General features: G+C 46.7%; 1 protein-coding gene across 2 annotated transcripts; it reads left to right on the top strand.

Moving 5' to 3' along the window:
• Positions 1–8,581: 8,581 nt before the first annotated feature.
• On the top strand, positions 8,582–19,524 carry mat2b (methionine adenosyltransferase 2 non-catalytic beta subunit methionine). Of its 2 annotated transcripts, none has more exons than XM_063486760.1 (7): positions 8,582–8,820; positions 10,914–11,108; positions 15,699–15,813; positions 16,001–16,153; positions 16,232–16,428; positions 16,505–16,618; positions 17,705–19,524. In XM_063486760.1, the coding sequence occupies exons 1-7, from the start codon at positions 8,791–8,793 to the stop codon at positions 17,876–17,878; spliced, it is 978 nt and encodes a 325-aa protein (XP_063342830.1). In that variant the 5' UTR covers positions 8,582–8,790; the 3' UTR covers positions 17,879–19,524. The 2 variants fall into 2 exon arrangements, with proteins under 2 accessions (XP_063342830.1, XP_063342829.1); XM_063486759.1 differs by lacking the exon at positions 8,582–8,820 and adding an exon at positions 8,834–9,181.
• Positions 19,525–21,886: the final 2,362 nt, after the last annotated feature.

The raw sequence follows: 21,886 nt of genomic DNA on the forward strand, positions 1-21,886 counted from the left end.
GTCCCACTTTGACCCTCTTGCTCTCGTGTTTTGGTCGGGTCCACTTGTTCAGAGAAGTTTCCAGTTTGCTGGTTCTGGAACTCCTCGGACCTACAGGGCAGGTGGATGCTTGCACCAGGTGTGGACTGCTGGGTCTGGATGTAGCTCAAAGGGGTGTGGACATAGCCAGCCTTCCCCAGGTGAGGGTGCAGGCTGCTGGGGAAGGGGGTCTGCAGGAGGTGCTGGGAGTAGCCAGGGGCAGACGGAGAGGACACACCCAGGATGGAGCTCTGTTCCTGAGCACCGAGCAGTGGCCAGGTGCCCTGGTGGGAAGGTGGAGTCACAGCTCTCGCTGATGGGTTGGGCTTCAAAGTGGGTGGGTCTAAGTGGTCTAAACCTCGGCTGATAATTGGCTCACTTCCTCGTCTCTGCTGTGTCATCAGCTGTCTGGATGATTTACTCTGCTTCTTGTCTTGTGATTGGCTGAAAGACACAGCAACCTTGGAGAAATGACCTTTGACCCCCACAGCCTGCTGGTAAGTGGGCGTAGGGCTATCCTCCTGGCCAACTGCTTTGCAGCTTGTTGACTTGTTGTCACGTGACGCAGCTGATGCGGTGAATGAGTGGCCGTATCTGTGTTTAACTAAACTCCTCACGTCTCTCACCACGTGAACCCGAGCTCTGACCCCGCCTCCTCCTGTCTGATGCTCCAGAGGCAGGACAGGTGATGCCTCCGCGTTCTTCTTCAGGTTGTTCTGTTCCACCTGCATCTTTTTCGACAGCACGTTCTTAATGAGGCAGGACGCCATCTTTGTTTTGGTTTCATCCAGAGAGAATGACTTCTGAAGACGCTGAGAGTTTCCTCCAATCAGGAGCCCTGAAACCATCAGAAACTTCATCAGACTCAGATTTTTCGTCTTTCATCATCAATAGAACAAAAACAAAGAAGTGTATTAATAATAATAATACTCAGTAGTAGAGTTGCACCTCTTCGACTGACACGTTGACACGTATGAAGCTTTGGTTTTCATGGCTTGCGGCGCACATTAACCGTTTTCTTCATGCAACCAATAGAAATGCAGAACGTCAGGGAGCGGGCACGGATACTCATGAAGACCCCAACAATGATGCAGTACAGGCAGAACACAAACTTTGAGCTGCATGCTCAGTGAAGCACGTGTCGCGTCTATTGTGAATCAGGGATCTCAATCATGCAAAAATCCTTGTAAATGATATCCTGACCATCATTTAACTCAAGGCCATGACTTCATGTCTGTACTTGAAAACGAGATTGTAGTCTCAATGAGACTTTTACCTGCATAAAGAAAGGACTGATGCAAAAAGAAAGCTCTCGTTAGACACAGTCAGACACTCTGGAAACACCACATTTAGTTGTAGTGTGGAAGTCGTGAAGTCTGATGGGATGTGATCCAATATCACGCTGAGCTACCTGCTGATTGAAGAAGTTTTATCCACTGAAAATCAGAATATTAAATGATTTTCTTAGAGGTTGTTTTCTGAGGTTAGGGTTAGGTTGGAGGACCAACGAGCCAACGGGTTCGAGCTAAGTTCTAGTTTCTGAGATTTTCTCCCCCCCTCCCCCTCGTATTTCATGTACGAACTACAACCCCAGTTCCAAAAAAGTTGGGATGGAGCAACAAAGGCTGGAAGAGTTTGGGGTGCTAAACAGAGCTAATCAGGTCAGACATGGTCGGGTATAAAGAGAAGACATTTCCCACTCTGCTGGAGTCGACACAGCTGAGTGTTTATTTTTTGTTCTTTTGTGTATAAAATGTGTGTAAATGAGATTTGTAAGTTGTTGCATTTCACACAGCGTCCCAACATTTCAGCATCGGGGCTGTTTTTGCTTTCTGCGTTCGCCAACCGAAGCCAGCATGCCGTTAGCTAATGACACAAATCAGCTGAGGGGGAGTGTTTACTTCCTGTCACTTCCTGATTAAATACATGCCTCCCTCTGTTCAGGGATCTGATTGGTGGATACAAACTAGTTCCTACATTACAGTGACACTTGGCTGGACCAGTTTCTCTTTATCATGGAAAGGATCCTGTGATCATCCCTCTCTGCTTTTTGTCTCAGACACTTTGTCCAAACTGATAACCTGAACCAGTGAATATGATCAATAACAGTTTATTGTATTAGTGCTCCCCAGGGTGGAGGGCGGGTGGTCCTCACTGACACAAACAGGGAGCTTGTTGACAGGTAGACGTGCTGTTACCTTGGCCAGCCCCTGCAATCAGGCCCTTGTAGACCCCGTAGCTCTCAGCGTCACTGCTAGTATTTAAGGTGGCGTGAAAGGAGGTGGGCATACTGTGTTGCCGTAGTAACAGTTCAGGCCGTGGACGAGTAGTAGGACACAGCAGCTCATTAGCTGACGTATCATTGTCAATTCCTCTGCCCTCAGCAGGAACATCCTTCAGTATCACCTGGACAGGTAGACCAACAGGTGAGCAAACAGTTAAACTGGCAGAAGACATACCTGTAGTTTATCAGTGTTTACCTGTTCAGCGCTGTCCTCGCCGTCCTTCTTCTTCTTCAGGTGAATCTGCCGTTTAGGCACCATCTTTAGCCCCTCCGCATCCTGACCTTTCACCTGGACGACAGGAAACAAATGCTGCTGGTAAAGATGAAACTGGGCCCCACACGTACGTTCATCTAACCAGCTGATGATGATGACCGCTCACCTGTGTCTCTATGGTGATGTCAACACACTCAAAGCCACTCTCTGGATCAGACGTTTCATCGTCTGATTGGATGAGGACAGAGGGAGAGAAGTGGAGTGAGAGATCTTCCTCCGACCAGTCGCTGACACTCCCCTCGTCTTCCACTTCCTCGTCTGCCTCGGAGCGATGGGTGGAGCAGAAGTCCAGGTAATCTGGCTCGCTCTCACCTGTGCAGGTGAACTCAGAGCTCTTCTCTGCAGGAACTAGAGAACAACGCGGAAGGATTTGTGCCTCAGCAGTTTGATGAGGCAGCACGTCGACTTCAGGGCAGCGGTGAGCGCTGAGGAAGATGCCCCGCCCACCTCCTCCTCTTGCTGTGTCCTCGTGGCCACTCATGATTGTGTCTCTGGAGGACACACAAATAAACATGGAGACATTAATGAAGCGGTTTGAATGAAATGATTTCCCACTGAGTCCACAGTGCTCCACGATTTAATCCCACTCAGTTCTAGTGACCCATGATCACCATCCAGGGAAAACCCTCAATCTTAAATCCTTGAAGCGGACCCGGCTGCTCGGGTCATCATTAAAGTAAAGCCGTCCTGGCCTGTGATAGTTCCTCCAGAGCTGGGGTTCAGAGGCGATTCAGACAATCAGGCAGACGTACAGAGGCCGGCCAAACGCGTGATACCTGCCGTCTGAGGAAGGCTGGGACAGCTACGCAGAGCTTCCCTTCATCAGCTCGCTGTCACACTGCGTGATTCGATTAACGTAAAGGAGGGATCCTTACTGAAACTGGCAGATCTAAGTAATAACTGCAGGTAAAATGGAAACGTGGCTTTAAAATGTAAGCTCGCTCACAAAGTGATGCTGTACGCTGATCATCATTTATCTGATTTAAATGTCAGCCCATAGTTTGAACATGCAGAGAGAAGCAGAGTGAAGCTCTGCACTGATGATACGCGCGTTTACCTGAATGATGAAGCTGAAACATCAATGATTTCAATTTTACATACAGCTAAAAACTGTTTTACACTTACAGCTGGAACAAGTGCCAAATATTTAGAAGAATAAATCAGGTTCAGTCATGAATAATAACCCAGTAAAGGTGAGTGTTAGTAAGTAAGTAAGTAAGTAAGTAAACTTTATTTATTAAGCGCTTTTCACAGATAGACAATCACAAAGCGCTGTACATAAATATTAAAATAAACAATAAAATCAATAGACAATGTACACAATATAAAAGATCAAATGTAAATAATGTAAAAAATATAAAATATGTAAATCAACAAAAGGCTTGTTTAAACAGAAAAGTTTTTAACTGTTTTTTAAAAGAATCCACAGAGTCAAGCAAACGTAACTGTAGTGGTAAACTGTTCCACAGCCTTGGTGCCACAGACTGAAAGGCTCCGCCCCCTTTTGTCTTCAGTCGTGTACGGGGACAACTAAGAGACTCTGAGTCTGTGAGCGGAGATGACGAGCAGCAGTGTATTTTATAAGAAGCTTGGATAAATAATCTGGGGCCATTTAGTGCTCTGTATGTTAAAACAAGAATTTTAAAGCGAATTCTAAACTCTATTGGGAGCCAATGTAAAGAATATAAGATGGGAGTGATGTGAACACGCTGGTAGAACGAGTTAGTAGTCTGGCTGCTGCGTTTTGTATCGCCTGGAGGCGAGAGAGAGATGATTTATCCAAGCTAGTAAACAGGGAATTACAGTAATCTAAGCGTGATGACACAAATGCATGAATTAGTTTCAAATATTACTCCGAGATTTCGAATATTTGACTTGACAGATGGACAGAAGGAGGCAAGAACCTGACTGATTTTAGAATGTAGCTCAGGAGGAGCTATGATCATGGTCTCGGTCATGTTAGTATTTAGAACGAGGTAGTTGCTTGAAAGCCAATCAGAAACCTGGGTTAAGCACTGGACTAGGGTGGACAGCCTATCCAGCTGATGAGGCTTAAAGGACATATGGAGCTGAATGTCATCAGCATAAAAATGATAAGACAGGTCGCTAAAAGATTGAATGATAGCAGCTAAAGGAAGCATATAAAAAGAAAATAGTAATGGACCTAAAACTGAACCCTGTGGGACCCCACAGGTCAGGGCAGCAATGTCAGAGGTGAACCTGTCAGTCCTAACAGAAAAGGTCCTGTCTGATAAGTAGGAAGAAAACCAGTCTAGGGCAGAGCCAGATACACCAGCTAAAACCTTGAGCCTGTTAAGTAGGATTTTGTGATCGATGGTGTCGAAGGCAGCACTAAGATCAAGCAAGATGATCACAGAACAATTCCCTGCATCAGATGCCATTAATAGATCATTATAGACTCTTAGGAGAGCGGTCTCTGTAGAGTGCTGCTTTTGAAAGCCAGACTGAAAAGGGTCAAGAATGTGTAATTTACATAATAGAGACCTGAACTGATTTTCAACAATTTTTTCAAGTAATTTACTTAAAAATGGCAATTTTGAATTAGGCCGATAATTACTAGCAGAGCTAGGATCAAGGTTCTGTTTTTTTAACAGAGGAGTTACCTCAGCATGTTTAAAATAAGACTGAACACAGTCTTGCCTCAGTGAAGTGTTGATGATGGATAGTAATGTGGGACCAATGCTGGTGATGGACCCAGACAGGACAGAGTGAGGTAATATATCAACAGAGCATGATGAGGATTTCATTTTACCTAAAACTATAATTAAGTCATTTAGTGTGATTGGAGAAAAGGAGGTAAATGATCCAAGACAGCAGGGGGTGTCTTCATAAGGGGAGGCACTTGAGGAAATTTTGGATCTCAAGTCCATCACCTTATTTACAAAGTGATTAAGGAAAGTATTACAATCTTCGTCAGAAAGCAGCAGAGCATGCTGGGTTGGAGGAGAAACAATACTGTTGATGGTATCAAACAGAATTGAATTATTTTTATGACGATTTATAAGATTATTGAAGTAAGAGGATCTGGCCTCTTTGACTGACTCATTATACAGGTAAAGTAGTTCTTTAAAGTGCTCACGATGGACAGACCAGTGGACTTCCACAGACGCTCTGCTTTTCGATAGGAGCGTCGAAGACCACAAGTCTGATTATTTAACCACGGTGTGCAGGAACTAACAGAGCAATAACTGGTTTTGAAAGGAGCAACCTGATTTAGAATGGCAAGACAGTGTTCATTAAAAGAATTAGTTAAAAGCTCAACCTCGTTAGAGGAACTTTTAAAATTAAAAAGAGAGGAAAACTCAGAAATTATAGAGTCGTCAATGAAGCACCTGCGCCTAATAGAACCTTGAGGATGGGACTCTGAATTAACAGATACAGTAAAAGAGACTGACTTATGGTCACTAAAAACAACTTCATTTAAGTTCATGTGGTCAAGGGAAACACCACAGGTGAAGACCAAGTCCAGAGTGTGCCCAGCCCTATGAGTAGGCCCTGCTACATGCTGAACAAAGTTGAAAGAGTCCATAATGCTCAGGAACTCCTTAGTGGTACTGTTTGTAGAGTCATCCACATGAATGTTGAAATCTCCAACAATGATAACCTTGCCCATTTTAATAGTAGAAGTTAAAAGGTCTTGTAGGTCTGACAAAAAGCATGTCCTTACCTGAAACTAGCTTAGTGTTAAACTCCAGACAGGACCGGGATCAGGACCGGGATCAGAATCAGGATCATGTCCTGCTGTCAAACATTCAAGGTCAAACTTAGTTCGGACTTCTCCGGGAGAGCCTAGTCCTGGTTCTGGTCCTGGCTCGGGTTAAAGCCGAAGGCTGTGTTCCTGGTCCAGGAGGAGGGTTCAGGCTCTGAGTTTAAACCCAATTAAAAGAGATTTTCAAAGTTTTCAGACTCAGAAATGTGGCTGAGAGAAATTTTTGGAGCAGCGGGTGAGTTTGATGTGAACACCAGCTCAGTGTGGGGCGAGCCACAGCACCTGTGGGAGTGTTGCTGACAGGCTGCAGGGAGAGCGAGAGATAAACAGAGAGAGCGGGGCGGTGTCGGGCTGCAGCTTTCTATTTCAGGAGGTGAGTGACAGACGAGGCTGCAGCTCTGTGCACCGGCTCTGACCCGGGGCGTCGTCACAGCAGCGGCAACTGAAGCAGCCAAACCCGACAACACAAGCTCCGTTACAGTGAAACACTTCATGAAGACACGAGATAATGAAAATGACTGTTGGACAGAAACAAACAGACTTTTATTTTGAAATCAAACAGTTTGCTCCTGTAAACCACAGTGTGATGTGTCGGCGCTCCTGCTTGAGGTTTGTGTCCAGAAACAACGACAAACGTCTGCTTCATGATGGCAACAGTAAAAATCATTAGCGACCTGAATCCTGCCCTGAGCTGTAACTGCACAACACTGAGTAAACAGCAGAGCTCAGTGTTTACATCAGGCTAATTTCCCATGATGCAGTGCAGTTTGCAGGTATCAGACTGATATGGCATGAGAAACACTTTTTATTTTCCTACTTCTGGGAAATAACTAAAGAGTCTGTTGGTGTCCCAGCTCTGTCGGTGAAATGGAAACGAGACCAGGAGCTGCATGAGAGGTTAGCGATTGGGAAGCTGGGAAGGAGAAACTGATCCAGGAGAAGGAGCAGCACTCAGAACAAAGACGTTAGCTGATCATGCATGAAGCTCCTCCCACAATATTATACTACAGTCTGCGTAATCACAGGATCAATAATCCGTTTAAAAAATAGAACCAGTTAAACCAGTTTATGCAGAATCTAACCAGATTAGCCAGTCTGACCAATACTGAACCAGGATTCAGATGCTTTGAAGATGAATCAGTCTGACTGATGGTTGAGCTCGGAGGTGACTTCCTGTAACAGTCTGTTGCTGTCAGGCTGAATGGAGGTGATCCCGTGTGGTTCAAAGCCCGAACAGCTCCAGGGTGCAAACAGCTCTGTTAGTCTTTGTTCTGACGCTCTGTATCTGTTTCCCGTGGGCAGCAGTGGGGCCTGAGCGCGGTGTGACAAGTCTGTTATGATGCTTCCTGCTTTCCTGCGAGAGCCGTGCAGCTCACCCAGAGAGGGTAAAGATCAGCAACGGGCAGTCTCAGCTGGAAAACCAGGATGCTCTCCACAGAACATGGATAGAAGGAAACCAGCAGCTTTTAATGACTCTCAGAAAATAAAGTCTCTTGAACCTTAAACTGTGACACATTCAGACACATTGAATCACACACAGCTGCACATACAGACCCAGACCCGGACCCCATGCAGGCATCATGCGGGTTATTGCACATCCAACCCTCATTTATTGACATAAACAACAACAGACATATTTTTTCTCTGAGAAACTAAACTTCATGCCACAGATTTAATTTACTTTTAGTTGTAAATGTAAAAATTGATTTTGCTTTGTTGACTGTTCAAAAGACATTTTTAATAGAAAATCACTGTTTTTATTTGTAAAGGGCAAAAATTCCCACTACATACTTATTATAATTAATTATAATAATTACACAGCAGAGTGAACCTGTACATATGAAGACTCTGTTCTCCAAAGGTTTTTGTGCAGCACCGCAGTTCATGAATCATTTGATGGTGTTACAGTGTGCAGACTTTCCACTGTGATCCTACAGTTTCTAATAGGCTGATGAAAGCAGGGGCACTTCCCCTAAAAACTCAGAGACGTGTCTGAATCAGCTCCACGCTGATATCACTCAATCTCCAACAAATTTATTAGAATTATTTTACTGAAATATGTTTTTTGTATTCAGGTTAAAAGGAGCCATATCCGTACAGATTTAGATGATTAATGAGATTTTTACTCGTCTCTGTGAGTCCTGTAGGAACGACGTGGATGCAGGCCGGGGATCGGTCTGGCCCAGCGGCCATGAAAGCAGCCAAACCTGAATCTGTTCACTTAGAAATAAACTGGTTTAATTAACAATTTAAGAGCTCTCGTCAGAGCCTGACCCCGAGTCTGATTTCGGTCACACTCCGCACCGCGTGGCGGTGGTAGAGCCACAAATCGACGTTTGTGTGAGCCGCTAATAAAAGTCACAAAGAAGAAGAAGCAGCGGAGCAGCACCGGGCTGTGACTCCGGGGAGTTTCCTGATCCTTGTGTGGGTTTCGTTGGTCCGTGGTTCGGTCCGCGCTGGTCCGGTCTGTCCTGGTCCGGTCCGATGCCCGGTTTTGGGTCCGCGTGCTCGCAGGTGAGCTCTGCCTTTGAGTCTTTCTCGCTCAGCTGTGATGCTGACGCCGTTAAAGCCGCTCCCGGGACGGTTCCGACCCGCTGGCGAGGATCAGGATTCTGACTTGGGTCACCGAAGCTAAAGAAAAGCCTGTTAGCCTGTATGCTAACAGCTAGCGGCAGCGCGACAGCTGCTTTACGGCAAACAGCTGATCAGACCGGAAGTGACCGAGACAGAAAGTGCGCATCAGAAAATCCGCGAGGCTCCGAGTGATAGGTACCTGATCAATAACTGATCCAGTGCACGTATTCGATCAGAGATGAGCTGCGCAGGCGCAGAACTAAGGATTCTGTTCAGTCCGGGGCGCGTGCAGCTTGTTCAGGTAAAGCTCACCTGTCAGCAGCTAAATGCTAACTGCTAACGGCTCCCAGAATTCAAATAAACCTTTACTTAAATACTGCAGTAAAACTTTATTTATAAAATAAACATACTGATTAAAGGAACTGATCTGAGTCTGCGCGTGCAGGGGGAGGAGCCTGCACAGGTGTGTGACTCTGGTATACTGGCAGAGGTATCGATTTATACCCGACTGTAGTACTCCCTATAGTACTGTAATACTCACTGTACTACGGTATGAAGTACTAACTGTAGTGCAGTCTGTAGTACTGATGTTCCCAAACGAGGGGATAAAAGTGTAAAACTAAGGGTGTAATCACGAGTGACGTCATGAGTGATGTCACTGGTGATGTCGCTGACCTGTGCGGCACCCTGCAGTTAGAGTCCAGACACACAACTATGTTAAATATGAAAACATGTTCTTACCAAAGATGTTCTCTTATTATTAAAATGTAACAAATCCATCTCAGCTGTTTCATTTGGTAGCTCTTGCTTGGCTGCTTCCTTGTTGCTGTTCCCATGTTGGCCTCAGGTAACGTGGAAGCGTTACCGTGCCAGCTGAATGTATGTGCGTGATAACAGCAGTAGACAGTCGCTGCTCCCCAGACCTCACGTGTACGACTGTCAGACGCAGGCCCATCTACCTCCTGTGTGTTCACCGTATTCAGGATGGCTAACCCTAACCCTTACATTCCACCGGATGCTAATGCTAATTCAGCCCTTGGACACTTGCGTAGCAGCGTTAGCGGTCAGCTGAGCACACATCCTGATGCTGTACGCGTAACAGCAGCGACTCCGCCCTCCCTAAATTGACGATGAGGGAAGAAAACATCGCAGACTAGGTTCATACCAACATGGAAGTATGCTACAGTGTGAGAGCGCTACCATACCTGGGCCCGTCCAACCATTTGTCTCTGCTCTTAACCCCTGAATATGCCCCCCTCAGGAAAACTGCACCTACAACCACAGTGATGGGGCCAGATGGTGCCTCTCAGCAGCTGCAGGACTGCTTCGACTGTTTGAACATCCAGACCTGGAGGTGTTCACCCACAGTTCTGTGCTGCATACTGTCACAGTGGACAAACACATCTGGATGTACCTCAGTCAGAAGGATGTCCCAGAGATCCAGCTGCTGCTGAAGCAGAGGAACACCACCCTCTTCTCTCTACAGCACGGCTCAGCCAACCTGAGCAGCAGCAGCAGCAGGTGTGCTAAGGTTTCCAACATGTCCCCGATCAGAAGACTCAGAGCTGCTGAGGGTGACGACACACTGGCAGAAGAGCCAAACCTCTTCACCTGTTTTGAGGTCTAGCCACCAGTGGCGGCTACACCACCAGTGGCGGCTACACCGGGGGTCAGTGATGCATTCACAGAGTGTGGGAGAGAAAAACTCTCAATTGCGTGCAGACAGATTATTGTTGCCATGGTAACCCATACTCTATGGTTACGATAAAGCCATGTTAACCATCGTACGTGGAAAACCGAATACATCGAGTATATTCGATATATCACCCCGCCCTAGTCTGTAGTACTGCCTGTAGTATTAACTGTAGTACTGCCTGTATTACTGACTCTGGTACAACTTGTAGCAGTGTAGTATTGTGTGTAGTACTAAGTACAATACTGTCTTTCTATAGTACTGTCTTTTTTTCTATAGTACTAACTATAGTCCTCTGTAATACTAACTAGTACTGATGTGTGCACTCTTATGTACTCAGGAGGAGTTGCTGGTGGGGGCGCCACGCGTCCTGGTTACCGGGGCGACAGGCCTCCTTGGGCGAGCGGTGTGCCGAGAGTTTCACAGCGCCGGATGGACCGTCATCGGGACGGGATACAGGAGAGCCAGGCCCCGCCTTCTGCGCTGTGACCTCACAGACGAGGACGCCGTCAGAGGACTGCTGCACGAATACAAGGTACTGCACGCTGTACTGCATACACACAAGCTGTGTATTATTACAGAGTACTTTGACAACAGTACTCCTACTCCATGTGGTTCATTGACCTTTGACCTTATTACTGACCTCACAAGAGCCTCTAGGTCAGAGTCCACCTAGGAGACTTACCTGAGCATTAACCCCGCCCCCACAGATCAGCAAATGGATCGAGTCACCTGTCGAATGTGACACGGTGACAGAGAGGGGGTCCCTCATCACCTGTGTCTTTGACCTTCACGGTCACCATGGAAACCAGCTCCACATGCGAGCTCACCAAGTATCAGAGCTCATCAGTCTGAGAGCTCACCTGGTGGGGTCACCTGGCTGCTGCTGCTGGGGGGGAGGTGCTACACTGCGGGGCCACACCCCTTCTCAGGTGCTTGGGCAAACAGATACAGGAGTGGATCCATCCATGTTGTTCTGTTGGGCCGGGTCGCGGCCGCAGCAGCCTCAGCAGAGAAGCCCACACCTCCGTCTCCTCCACCACCTCCTCCAGCGTGCCCTGGGTCTGCCCCGGGGCCTCCTCTCAGTGGGACATGTTGGAACTCCTCAGCTGGCTCCCCTCCCGGATGGCTGAACTCCTCACCCCATCTCTAAGGGTGCGTTCACACCGAACGCGATAGACGCGGCCAGAGCTTCAGGTTTACATGTAAAGTCGATGAAGCACGACTGGGGGTCGCGCAAAACTTCAGAAGCAGATTTGCGTCATGAAAACGCTTTTCTGCCTGATTCGCACAACCAAGTAGTGCGACTGACGCGTTTGAAGCGTGAGGTAAAATACACGCTGCAGTTTGTGTGGTGCATTTTGTGCATTCGCGCTTATCGTGTCTACCGCTCGAGTTGGAAAAATCTGAACTCCAGCGTCAAGTCGTGCCGTGACAACCAATCAGGAGCCTGGTGACGTGATGCTCTGACCTAGTTCAAAGGGGCGGGTCCAGCCAAAGCCTTCATTCATGCAGTCAGTAGTTTTGTGATGAGGCGGCAGCTCTCGCTTATTTTTCTCCTCCTGCTCCCTGAGGCTCTTCCACTGTAAGCTGGGTCCTTTTTATTCCTGTCTCTCTGTAAATACTTATATTTGATATATTTATGTTTAATGTTTTTCTGTTTGAGCATCTTAATATTGTTTCAAATACATTTTTGTAATGACTGATGTGTAAAGCGTCCTTTACGCCGCTGCTCTGCTCTCCACAGTGAATAGAGAAGGAAACTCTCTCTTCAAGCTCGACAGCTGCCATCTGGCAAACATACCGTCTGGCACTACTTCCTCCCACATTTCCGCTTCACGTGTGTCAAAATTGAATATTTTAAAGCGCGACCAGTTTGCTTTGGACGCGCTTCGAGGTGCGACTGTACACGCGACCAGCTAGGGGCATGTGGCGCTTTTTGGTCACGTCTATGGCGTTCGGCGTGAACGCACCGTAAGGGAGAGGCCAGCCGTCCTTCTGAGGAACGATGGTGTTTGTGGTATAGCACAACTTTATCCTTTCAGCAGCTCCCGGGGAGCCCTGTGGGACATTCATATAGAGGTCCTCCAGCTTAAAACTGTGTCACCCTCCCAGGACCTGAAGCTCAGTAAAGCACCCCACCCACATCGAAACCATCTGTTCTCTGATTGGTCAAAAATGTAACAATCCAATCAGCTGAAAGAAAAAAAAATTGGGTCAAAAGTCGTACTGTTAGTTGAAACGCACACAGCCAGGCAGCCTGAGTTTTACACGTAGCTTTGTGCTTCGTATCTGTTAGGAGACCTTAACAAAATGTGTTTGTAACTTCTGTAAATCTTTTTAAAAACACACAGATTCTCATCTGTAGATGCACAAGCGTAACATTTTCACATATTTTAGTTTACAAGGTTACAAATCTCAGTTCACAGCGACTCATTTGATTTACAGAATATGTGTGAGCCCAGTTTGAGCCCATAAGGAAGCTCGTTTCTGCCGCTTGTATCTGCGATCTTGTTCTTTCGGTCCCCGCCCACACCTCGTGACCACAGCTGAGGGTAGGGACGTAGATTGAGCGGTTTCACACTCAGCTCTCTCTTAACCACGATGGTCCGGGACAGCGTTCGCATCACTGCAGCGGCAATCCGTCTGGCGATCTCCCCTCGCTTGTGATCAACGCCTCAACATACTTAAACGCCTCCACCTAGTAGCTCGCCCCTGACCCGGAGCGGGCGCTCGGAGTTGGACCGTGGCCTCAGACTTGGAGGTGCTGACTCTCATTCACACTGTGCTGTGAAACTGTGAGCTGGAGCCAGCAGAACCACATCGACTGTGGGAAGCAGAGACTCCAGTCCTGACACCAGCAGCTACACCCAGAAATCCCTCCATAAAATGATGCAGAGTCGGTGACAGAGGGCAGTGACGTGTCCTCTGGTGTGTGTGGAGACGTTCACACACTGAGTGTAAACACTCTTCACCTTGCACTGGATGAGTATCAGCTGGTGGAATAAACTGGAAGTACTGGAAGTAGTTTTACTGCATGTTTGACCAATGACAACGTTTTGTTGGACATCCTGGTGAGATGCAAACTCTGGCTGTGTTTCCTGTGTGGTGGGATATAAACAGAGCAGTGTGTCGGGGAGTCCCAGGTCCAGCTGGGATAACCACTCAGATGTTCCTCTGCTTCCCTGGACACTGTGTCTGTGGGGATGGTGTTCACTCTGTGCTCTCCACGGGACTCAGCTGTACATCTGCATCTAAAGGTCAAAGGTCACTCTTTAACCTCCTAAGACCCAAACTCTTCCACAACATGCATTTTTAATTTCTCTTTGATATTTGGGCATATTGGGGCCTGATGAATGTAAAAACAAAGAATTACCAAATTTTTTTTTTTTACCTTATTTTTGTTTTTAAGAAAAATGAGAGCCACATATGAGGATATTCGTTTAAAATTTCGATAGAACAGTAGCAGTATAATGTCCTCGTAAGTGGATTTCAGGCCCTTGTAGAGCAAAATTGAGTATTTTGGTCTAAATAACCCAAAATGTGATGTCCACATATGTGGACGCCAGGTCCTAGGAGGTTAAGGATCCCAGTGTCCACATGTTGGACAGAGAAGACAGAGAAGTGAAAGAAGCGTCTATCTCCCCTGTGAGCGACCCTCTTTGGACAGAGGGCGGGGCTTATGACACTGTCCGCCATCTATAATCCAGTCTGACATCCTTCCCAGACGCCTTAACGTCCACTCACGTCCTGGTCATATGACCTCAGTAAGTCACATGATAGGGTGGGGTTAGGTCTCACAATGACCTTCACCTTCTTGGCTCGTGTTATGACTCACAGGGTCAGTAGTGGGTAAATGACCGTCCCACCGGGGGACCCTCCCCCGTCTTTGCCCACATCAGCGTGGGAGCGCCGCACCCGGGGACTCCGGGGGGCGGGTACTCTGAGCTGAGCACAGACAACACTCAGGACCCGTTCCCCGACCCACAGGCGCAGGGAACAGCGTCTCGTACAGGCAGCACGCCGAGCGGTTACCAGGATACCAGCCCAGCGCTGATCGGGGTTATGGTTGGTCAGAGGCTGCGAGCGAGCAGGTGCAGCAGGATGGAGACGACTTACCTGTAGGGATGGGTATCGTTTAGGTTTTATCCGATACCAGTACCAAACCGGTACTTTTGAAACGGTGCCGGTGCTTAAACGGTGCTCAAACCGGTGCTTAAACAATGGAAAAAACACAAACTTTGTCCAAAAACCTCTCATGTTTAACTGTTTTCCACTTTTTCTTTGGTCATTTTAGCCTTTTTGGCCAGGGTGAAGGGAGTATCTGCCATCAAACAAGAAGACAGCCGCATGTAACCACGACGGTGTTTGCTAGTTCACCTTACATGCATTAATGTAATAATGTGGTTAGCCTACTCAACGTAAATTACACACGAACAACATTAAGCTACTCACGCAGAGAAGAACGGCTGCTGCTGCCATCATCATCCTCATCATTTCTGCTACACTGGCAGGGCTAGGGGCCACGACTCTACTCTTCGGGTTTTTGGGGCATGTTGCTAACTCCGGGTCCGATAACAGGCACCACACCCGCAGTAGATGTGCTCGGTGTGAGGTCTCGCAGCAAGCTATCAAATACGGTGCATTTCTCGGCTTTTTAAAAAACGCTGTGCGTCACCAGGCGTTTCATCAGTTTGGAGGCGTTACCTCCTTTGCACAGTATCACAGTATCAGCTTAAAGCACTTGTTGCAGGCTGCTGAGTTTGCATCTTTTGCTGTGAAGTACAGCCAGACTTTGACCGCTTCGCCTTGGGCATTTTTAATCTGTAGCTCTGCTCTAAAAGAACGTACGTACCTGGTCCCGCCTACTATCCTTGGAAAGGTAAAATGATTGGCTAGAATCTAAAGTGCATCGCAGCTCAGGGAAAATAAAGCACCGAAACGTGCGCTGCTTTTCGGTCTGGTTACTGCCGTTTATGTCAGAACGATGGCACCGGACACCGGTACCCATCCCTACTCACCTGTGAGTCAGCTGACAGGATTCAGGCTGTTTGTAATGGTACATCCTGTCATTACTGCACAGTTGACGGCCACTAAATAAAGTTGTTTTGAATGTGTGTTTCAGCCTGATGCGATCGTCCACTGTGCGGCCGAGAGGCGTCCAGATGTTATGGAGAGACACACGGAAGCAGCTGTTAATCTGAACGTGCACGCCACGAGCACACTCGCCAAGGAGGCAGGTCAGTGACGCCACCGCACCATCACCAGATATTCTTTGGCCCGACACAGGTGGGGACACGAGAAGGTTTGGGGGTGGAGCTCCTGTAGTGCGCGTCAGAGCCCCGCCCCCTCACACATCACGCACCTTGATTTCAGTGCAGCTCTGTGTGAGCGCGCCTCCGTAACAGGTAACGTCTGTGTCTGCAGCCACCTGCGGGGCGCTCTTCCTCTACATCAGCACCGACTACGTGTTTGATGGCAGGAATCCTCCGTACGGAGAGGACGACAGTCCAAACCCACTCAACGTTTATGGGCGGAGCAAACTGGAGGGGGAGAGGGAGACGCTGCGCCACTGTCCAGGTACGTCTCAGTCACCTGTCTGAGTCTTCTGTCTCTCGCCTGCCCCTCAGTCACCTGTTTGACCCGTGACCCTGCCAGGTGCGGTGGTACTGCGGGTGCCCGTTCTGTTTGGGGAGGTGGAGTCGGTGACGGAGAGCGTGGTGACGTCGTTGTACCTGAAGGTTCAGGAGGCGTCAGAGGAGAGCTGCACGCTGGATCACGTCTTGCAGAGATTCCCCACTGACGCCCGAGACGTCGCTGCCGTCTGCAGGAAGCTGTCTGAGAGAGCACGACAGGTGAGCGTCAGAGAGACAGGTGAGCATCAGGTGGACTTCCCTCTGCCCGTCTCACATCCGTCTGTTTGTCCGTCAGGACCCGTCCATCAGAGGAATCTTTCACTTCTCTGGGAAAGAGCAGATGACCAAATATGAAATGGCGGTCGCCATCGCTCAGGCCTTCAACCTGCCGTCCAGCCACCTCATACCTGTAAGTGGTCACACACCTGAGCCACCTCATACCTGACACAGCTCAGGCTGTAAAACAGTGACGTGTTTGTCTGTCGCTCGGTATGTTTTAGCCCAACCACAGCTCTGCAGCTCGTCACCAGAGTTTAATGTGCTCGAGGTCATAGCAGCAGAACAACCAGCTGACCACGAAAAGCAGCCAGGGCTCAGATTGGTCAGCTGCCTTAAATGGAGATGAAGTGAAGCCAGTTTAACCAGCCTGCCTGTGTAAGGATGTAAAGTGAGGCCCTGCACACCTGAGGTGTCGATCTGTTATCTGGGTTCACCCCGACATGATGCCGATTGGCTGATTATCAATTCACTAAGCTTAACTTGCTTAACTTGCACCCACAAAGAAAGGAGGCGGGGCTGGAAGCACCTGAGCTTTCTGGCACAGATAATGATCCCTGTGAGTGTCACCTGCTAAGTGTTTGCAGCGGTGCATCAGCACATGAACACATCGTGGTTCAGTCTGAGCTGCTGGAGCGACAGATGCGCTTCCTTCACCGTTTCTCTCAGCTGTTTGTAAAGATCACATTTACAAACAGGATTCAGACATCGGCTCGGTCCATGTACGAATCTGATCTGAGGTCAGCAGGTACAGCGCAGGTGTTTTAAGGTCGCTGATGCTTATAGAGCAATAAAGCTGAAAAAGTTTAGTCTAACAATCAGTTTTATTGATATTATTATGGTTATTATTATTATTATTGTCATTACTGCTCATCAGAGAAACACAGACCCCGCCCCTTTCCCCACAGAGCTCTGAGGGATCTTCAGGAATGGCGATGCTGTTTTCTGGAGATCTGATTGGTCTATAGGTGTTGATGTCATACCTGGTAATCTCTAATCTTCAGAGCAGGTTAGGCTCATAGCATAAGTTACCATGGCGATTTACCCCAGTGATTGACCCACCTTTGTAGTACAGAAACCCAGAGTTAACCTGAAGTTAGCTGCTTCATGGTGCGTGGCTCGTTTTGAATCTTTTCATAATCAGCAGGACTTTGCACTCATTTTATTTTATAAACAAACTGTATCACCTGTGGTCCCCACCCTGTCTGTGTTCCTGCAGCTGACCGAGCAGCCGGCGGCGTCGGCTCTTCGTCCAATCAACAGTCAGTTAAACTGTTCTCGTCTGGAGCTGCTGAACCTGAGCGTGGAACCGCGACCTTTCACCTCTGCCATTATCGACTGTCTGTGGCCGTTCACGCCCGACAAACGCTGGAGACAGACCGTCTTCCACTGAGACGGCCGGATTAGCAGCGGGCCGGATGTACAGATTATTTAGTCTTTGTGCCCCAAGTCCTGTCTGCAAGCTCTACACTGCTGATAGTATTACCAGGTTATAGTCCTGTACCAGATTATACTCGAAACATTACCATTTAATTCTCGGAACATTACTAGATTATACTCTGAACATTACCAGATTATACTCGGAACGTTACCATTTAATACTCTGAACATTACCAGATTATACTCAAAACATTACCATTTAATACTTGGGACATTACCAGATTATACTCGGAATATTACCAGATTATACTCAAAACATTACCATTTAATACTCGGGACATTACCAGATTATACTCGGAATATTACCAGATTATACTCGGAACGTTACCGGATTATACTCGAAACATTACCATTTAATACTCGGGACATTACCAGATTATACTCGGAATATTACCAGATTATACTCAAAACATTACCATTTAATACTCGGGACATTACCAGATTATACTCGGAATATTACCAGATTATACTCAAAACATTACCATTTAATACTCGGGACATTACCAGATTATACTCGGAATATTACCAAAACACACTTGGAATATTACCAGATTACAGTCAGAATAATGTTCAGGGTTGAGTGTTGTTAATCCCTAATTGTTCATGTTTTGTGTCACTGTTTCCATGGATTCACTTTATATCAGTGTGAACAAACTGAGCGTGCTCTGTAAGATTCACACTACACTTCAGTGTGTTCTGACAACAAAATGTTACATATTATATCACTACCTCCAATCTTCAGTCTAATCTGGACCTTATTGGGTTAGTCCGGACTCTGTTAGGTTAATCTGGACTCTTTTAGTTTAATCTGGACTCTTTTAGTTTAATCTGGACTTTATTAGGTTGATCTGGACTCTGTTAATCTTAGTGCTTATCTGGATTTTGTTAGTTTAATCTGGACTCCTTTAGTTTAATCTGGATTTTGTTAGTTTAATCTGGACTCCTTTAGTTTAATCTGGACTCTGTTAATTTTAGCGTTTAGTTTAATCTGGTCTCTGTTAGTTTAATCTGGACTCCTTTAGTTTAATCTGGACTCCTTTAGTTTAATCAGGATTTTGTTAGATTAATCTGGACTCATATAGTTTAATCTGGATTTTGTTAGTTTAATCTGGACTTCTTTAGTTTAATCTGGACTCTGTTAGTTTAATCTGGACTCTGTTAGTTTAATCTGGATTTTGTTAGGTTAATCTGGACTCCTTTAGTTTAATCTGGACTCTTTTAGTTTAATCTGGACTCTGTTAGTTTAATCTGGACTCTGTTAGTTTAATCTGGACTCTGTTAGTTTAATCTGGATTTTGTTAGGTTAATCTGGACTCCTTTACTTTAATCTGGACTCTGTTAATCTTAGCGCTTAGTTTATTCTGGTCTCTGTTAGTTTAATCTGGACTCTTTTTTTGCTCTATGTATGGGACCTGAATAAATACCGGTGATTTTATGTTTGAAGTTCAGGTTTAATCAGGAAGTTTGAAGTCGATCCCAGATTAAATCCGACTCTGTAAATGTCCTGCTGAGGAAAAGCCTGCCGGCTGCAGGACTCACTGTGATGTGTGTGTTTCTGCTGTAAACGACACCTCAACATTAAATACGTGAAACTGTCAAGCCTCAGTCTTTCATTGTGAAGGTTAGCTCCTCCTCCTCCTCTTACCTGTCAGGTCACTCACCTGTTCTTCAGCACTCGGTGAACACCTGAAACTCTTCCTGAGAGCATGTCTGAAAGAGGATGTTGCCATCAGGGAGCGTCGACTGCAGCATTTCAGGTACAGTAGTAAATCCACAGTGAGTATTTAAAGATGATGGGTGTGGTTTAATATATGGGGTCAAAGTTCACTGGTTACAAACGACAGTTGGCTGAAGACTCAGCTCGGGTAAAATTATTATAGAATAGAATAAAATAGAACAGCCCTTTCTTGTCACTGGACACGTAGAACAAAGTTATGGTGCTCCACAGCAGCTGTGCAGGAGTAAAAAATCTAGATGCATCTATACAAAAGGCCTCAAATCAGAAGTACTGGACTCGGGTATAATTCTGTCTCCTGTGTGAAACAAAGCGATGAAGTTATAACTTTGCTGCTTCTGTTGGTTGAAGTTAATAAGTTAGCAGGTGTGATGTTGATTTTAAAGAGTGGAAGCACTCTGGTGTTTGTGACGATGTATGTTTGACTGTAGCGGGCAGGTTGAAGGTGACGTGATCGCTGGAAAGCAGTCTGTGTAATTTCACTGCTAATAATACTCTGTAGTTGTATTCTCTACTAAACTGCAGTCATTTGTCGGCTGTTTAAGCTAACATACATATTTGCAGTTTAATGGTTGTCGTGTTGTTTCTGTCTGCATGTAAGAGATGAAATAGCTCATGTATGTTTGTTTTACCTGTTTGACCACCTGCCTATTGTTGGCCTGATGCTAACAGACTGCTATCAGTGCTCGATGGAGTTCATCTGCACAAATAAACATTTTTAAAAAGGAGGAAAAGAAACCAAATGTCACGGTCACTGAAATCCACACCAGTGCTCCAAGTAGAAACCTGCACAATGGTTACAGCTGAAAATACCATACCAGCTTTATTTATAAAGGACGTTAACATAAAACCAGGGTTCACAAAGTGCTGTACATATACAAAGGCATAAACAACAACAAATTAAATGCATGGATAAATAAAATCAAACATGTTTTTTTTTTTTTTTTTGTTTTTTTTTTTTTTTTTTAAACCTGTCCCGTTTGGTTCTTTTGCCATCAGAATTATTGTCTAAAGGCGAAGAAAGATGCCCAACGGATTTACTTTACCAAATGGACCATCCCAGCCTTGCCGTAATGGTCCATTTGATTCAACTTTTTATTGTTTATTTTATTTTCACTTGCTGAATACGGGACAGACTTGACTGGAGGAGAGAATGTGGAGAAAGAAAGAGGGAAAGAAAAAAACCTGAGAAGAGGGACGGGGAAAAAGGGCAAAAAACAAAAACCAACAGAATAAGCAGACAAAAAATACATATATCGATCACCTGGATCACCTGTTGAGAAAGAAAAAAGAAAGCAAGCAGAAGAAAACGAGAGTAATAAACAAGATCACAATGATATATGAGAATATGACAGTAAATACTAAATATTAAACATTATTGTGCAGCACGTGAGATCGACAGCGCACAGTGTGCTTTGAGGTAGGAGCCAAAAAGGGTGTAATTTGTGTGTGTGATCACCCGTGTGTACACCTGTGAGCATGAACGCGCTTGTTTTTAAAAGGTTCCTTCATGTAATGATCTGCTAGAGGGTGTGGGGGGCCACTGCCCCGACCTCCAGGGCATGAAGCAGGTATGGAGGAGATCAAGACTCCAGACATCCAGAGGCCCCCAGAACACAAGAGACCAAGGAAGACCAACAGAGGGGCAGCCGCGCCACTATCCCAGAAAGAGCTGAGGAGAGTCCCAGATGAGGGGTCACTCAGCAGCCGCGGAGCAGAAGCCAGGGGGGGTTGCAGTGACGTGCCCGTGAGCTCCGCCGGCAGCCAGCTGTGCCTGAGTGGCCGAGCCCCGGGCCGTGAGGCCGAGGGCACCCCATCCCCAAGGTGGCCCGAGCGAGCCCCAGGCTCCAGGCCCCAATAAGCAGCCGCCAAGGAGTGAGCCGGTGGGTACCTGGGCGCCCACCCCCGGAGACAGAGAACCACCAACGCACCGATGTCTGAGGGCGTCCGCCACCGGCAGGGGAAGTGGTGGGGGGAGATGGGCCTTGTGCATTAGTGTTAAAGATACAATTTGTTAAAACAAATTGAGTCAGCCCCTGAAAGAGTGCCAAAGGCTTCAGCAAATAAATATGTTTGAAACTCAGAAAGAGAAGAGGCCTGCCTGACATGCACGGGCAGGTCGTTCCACAACTTTGGAGCAGCTACCTCTAAATTTATTCTTAGTTTATGCTTAGTTTTTGGTAGCTTAAACAGCTGCTGATTGGTGGACCTAAGGGAGCGGGCCGG

This window comes from Pelmatolapia mariae, linkage group LG10_11 (genome assembly GCF_036321145.2).
Source record: "Pelmatolapia mariae isolate MD_Pm_ZW linkage group LG10_11, Pm_UMD_F_2, whole genome shotgun sequence".
Classification (NCBI taxonomy): domain Eukaryota; kingdom Metazoa; phylum Chordata; class Actinopteri; order Cichliformes; family Cichlidae; genus Pelmatolapia; species Pelmatolapia mariae.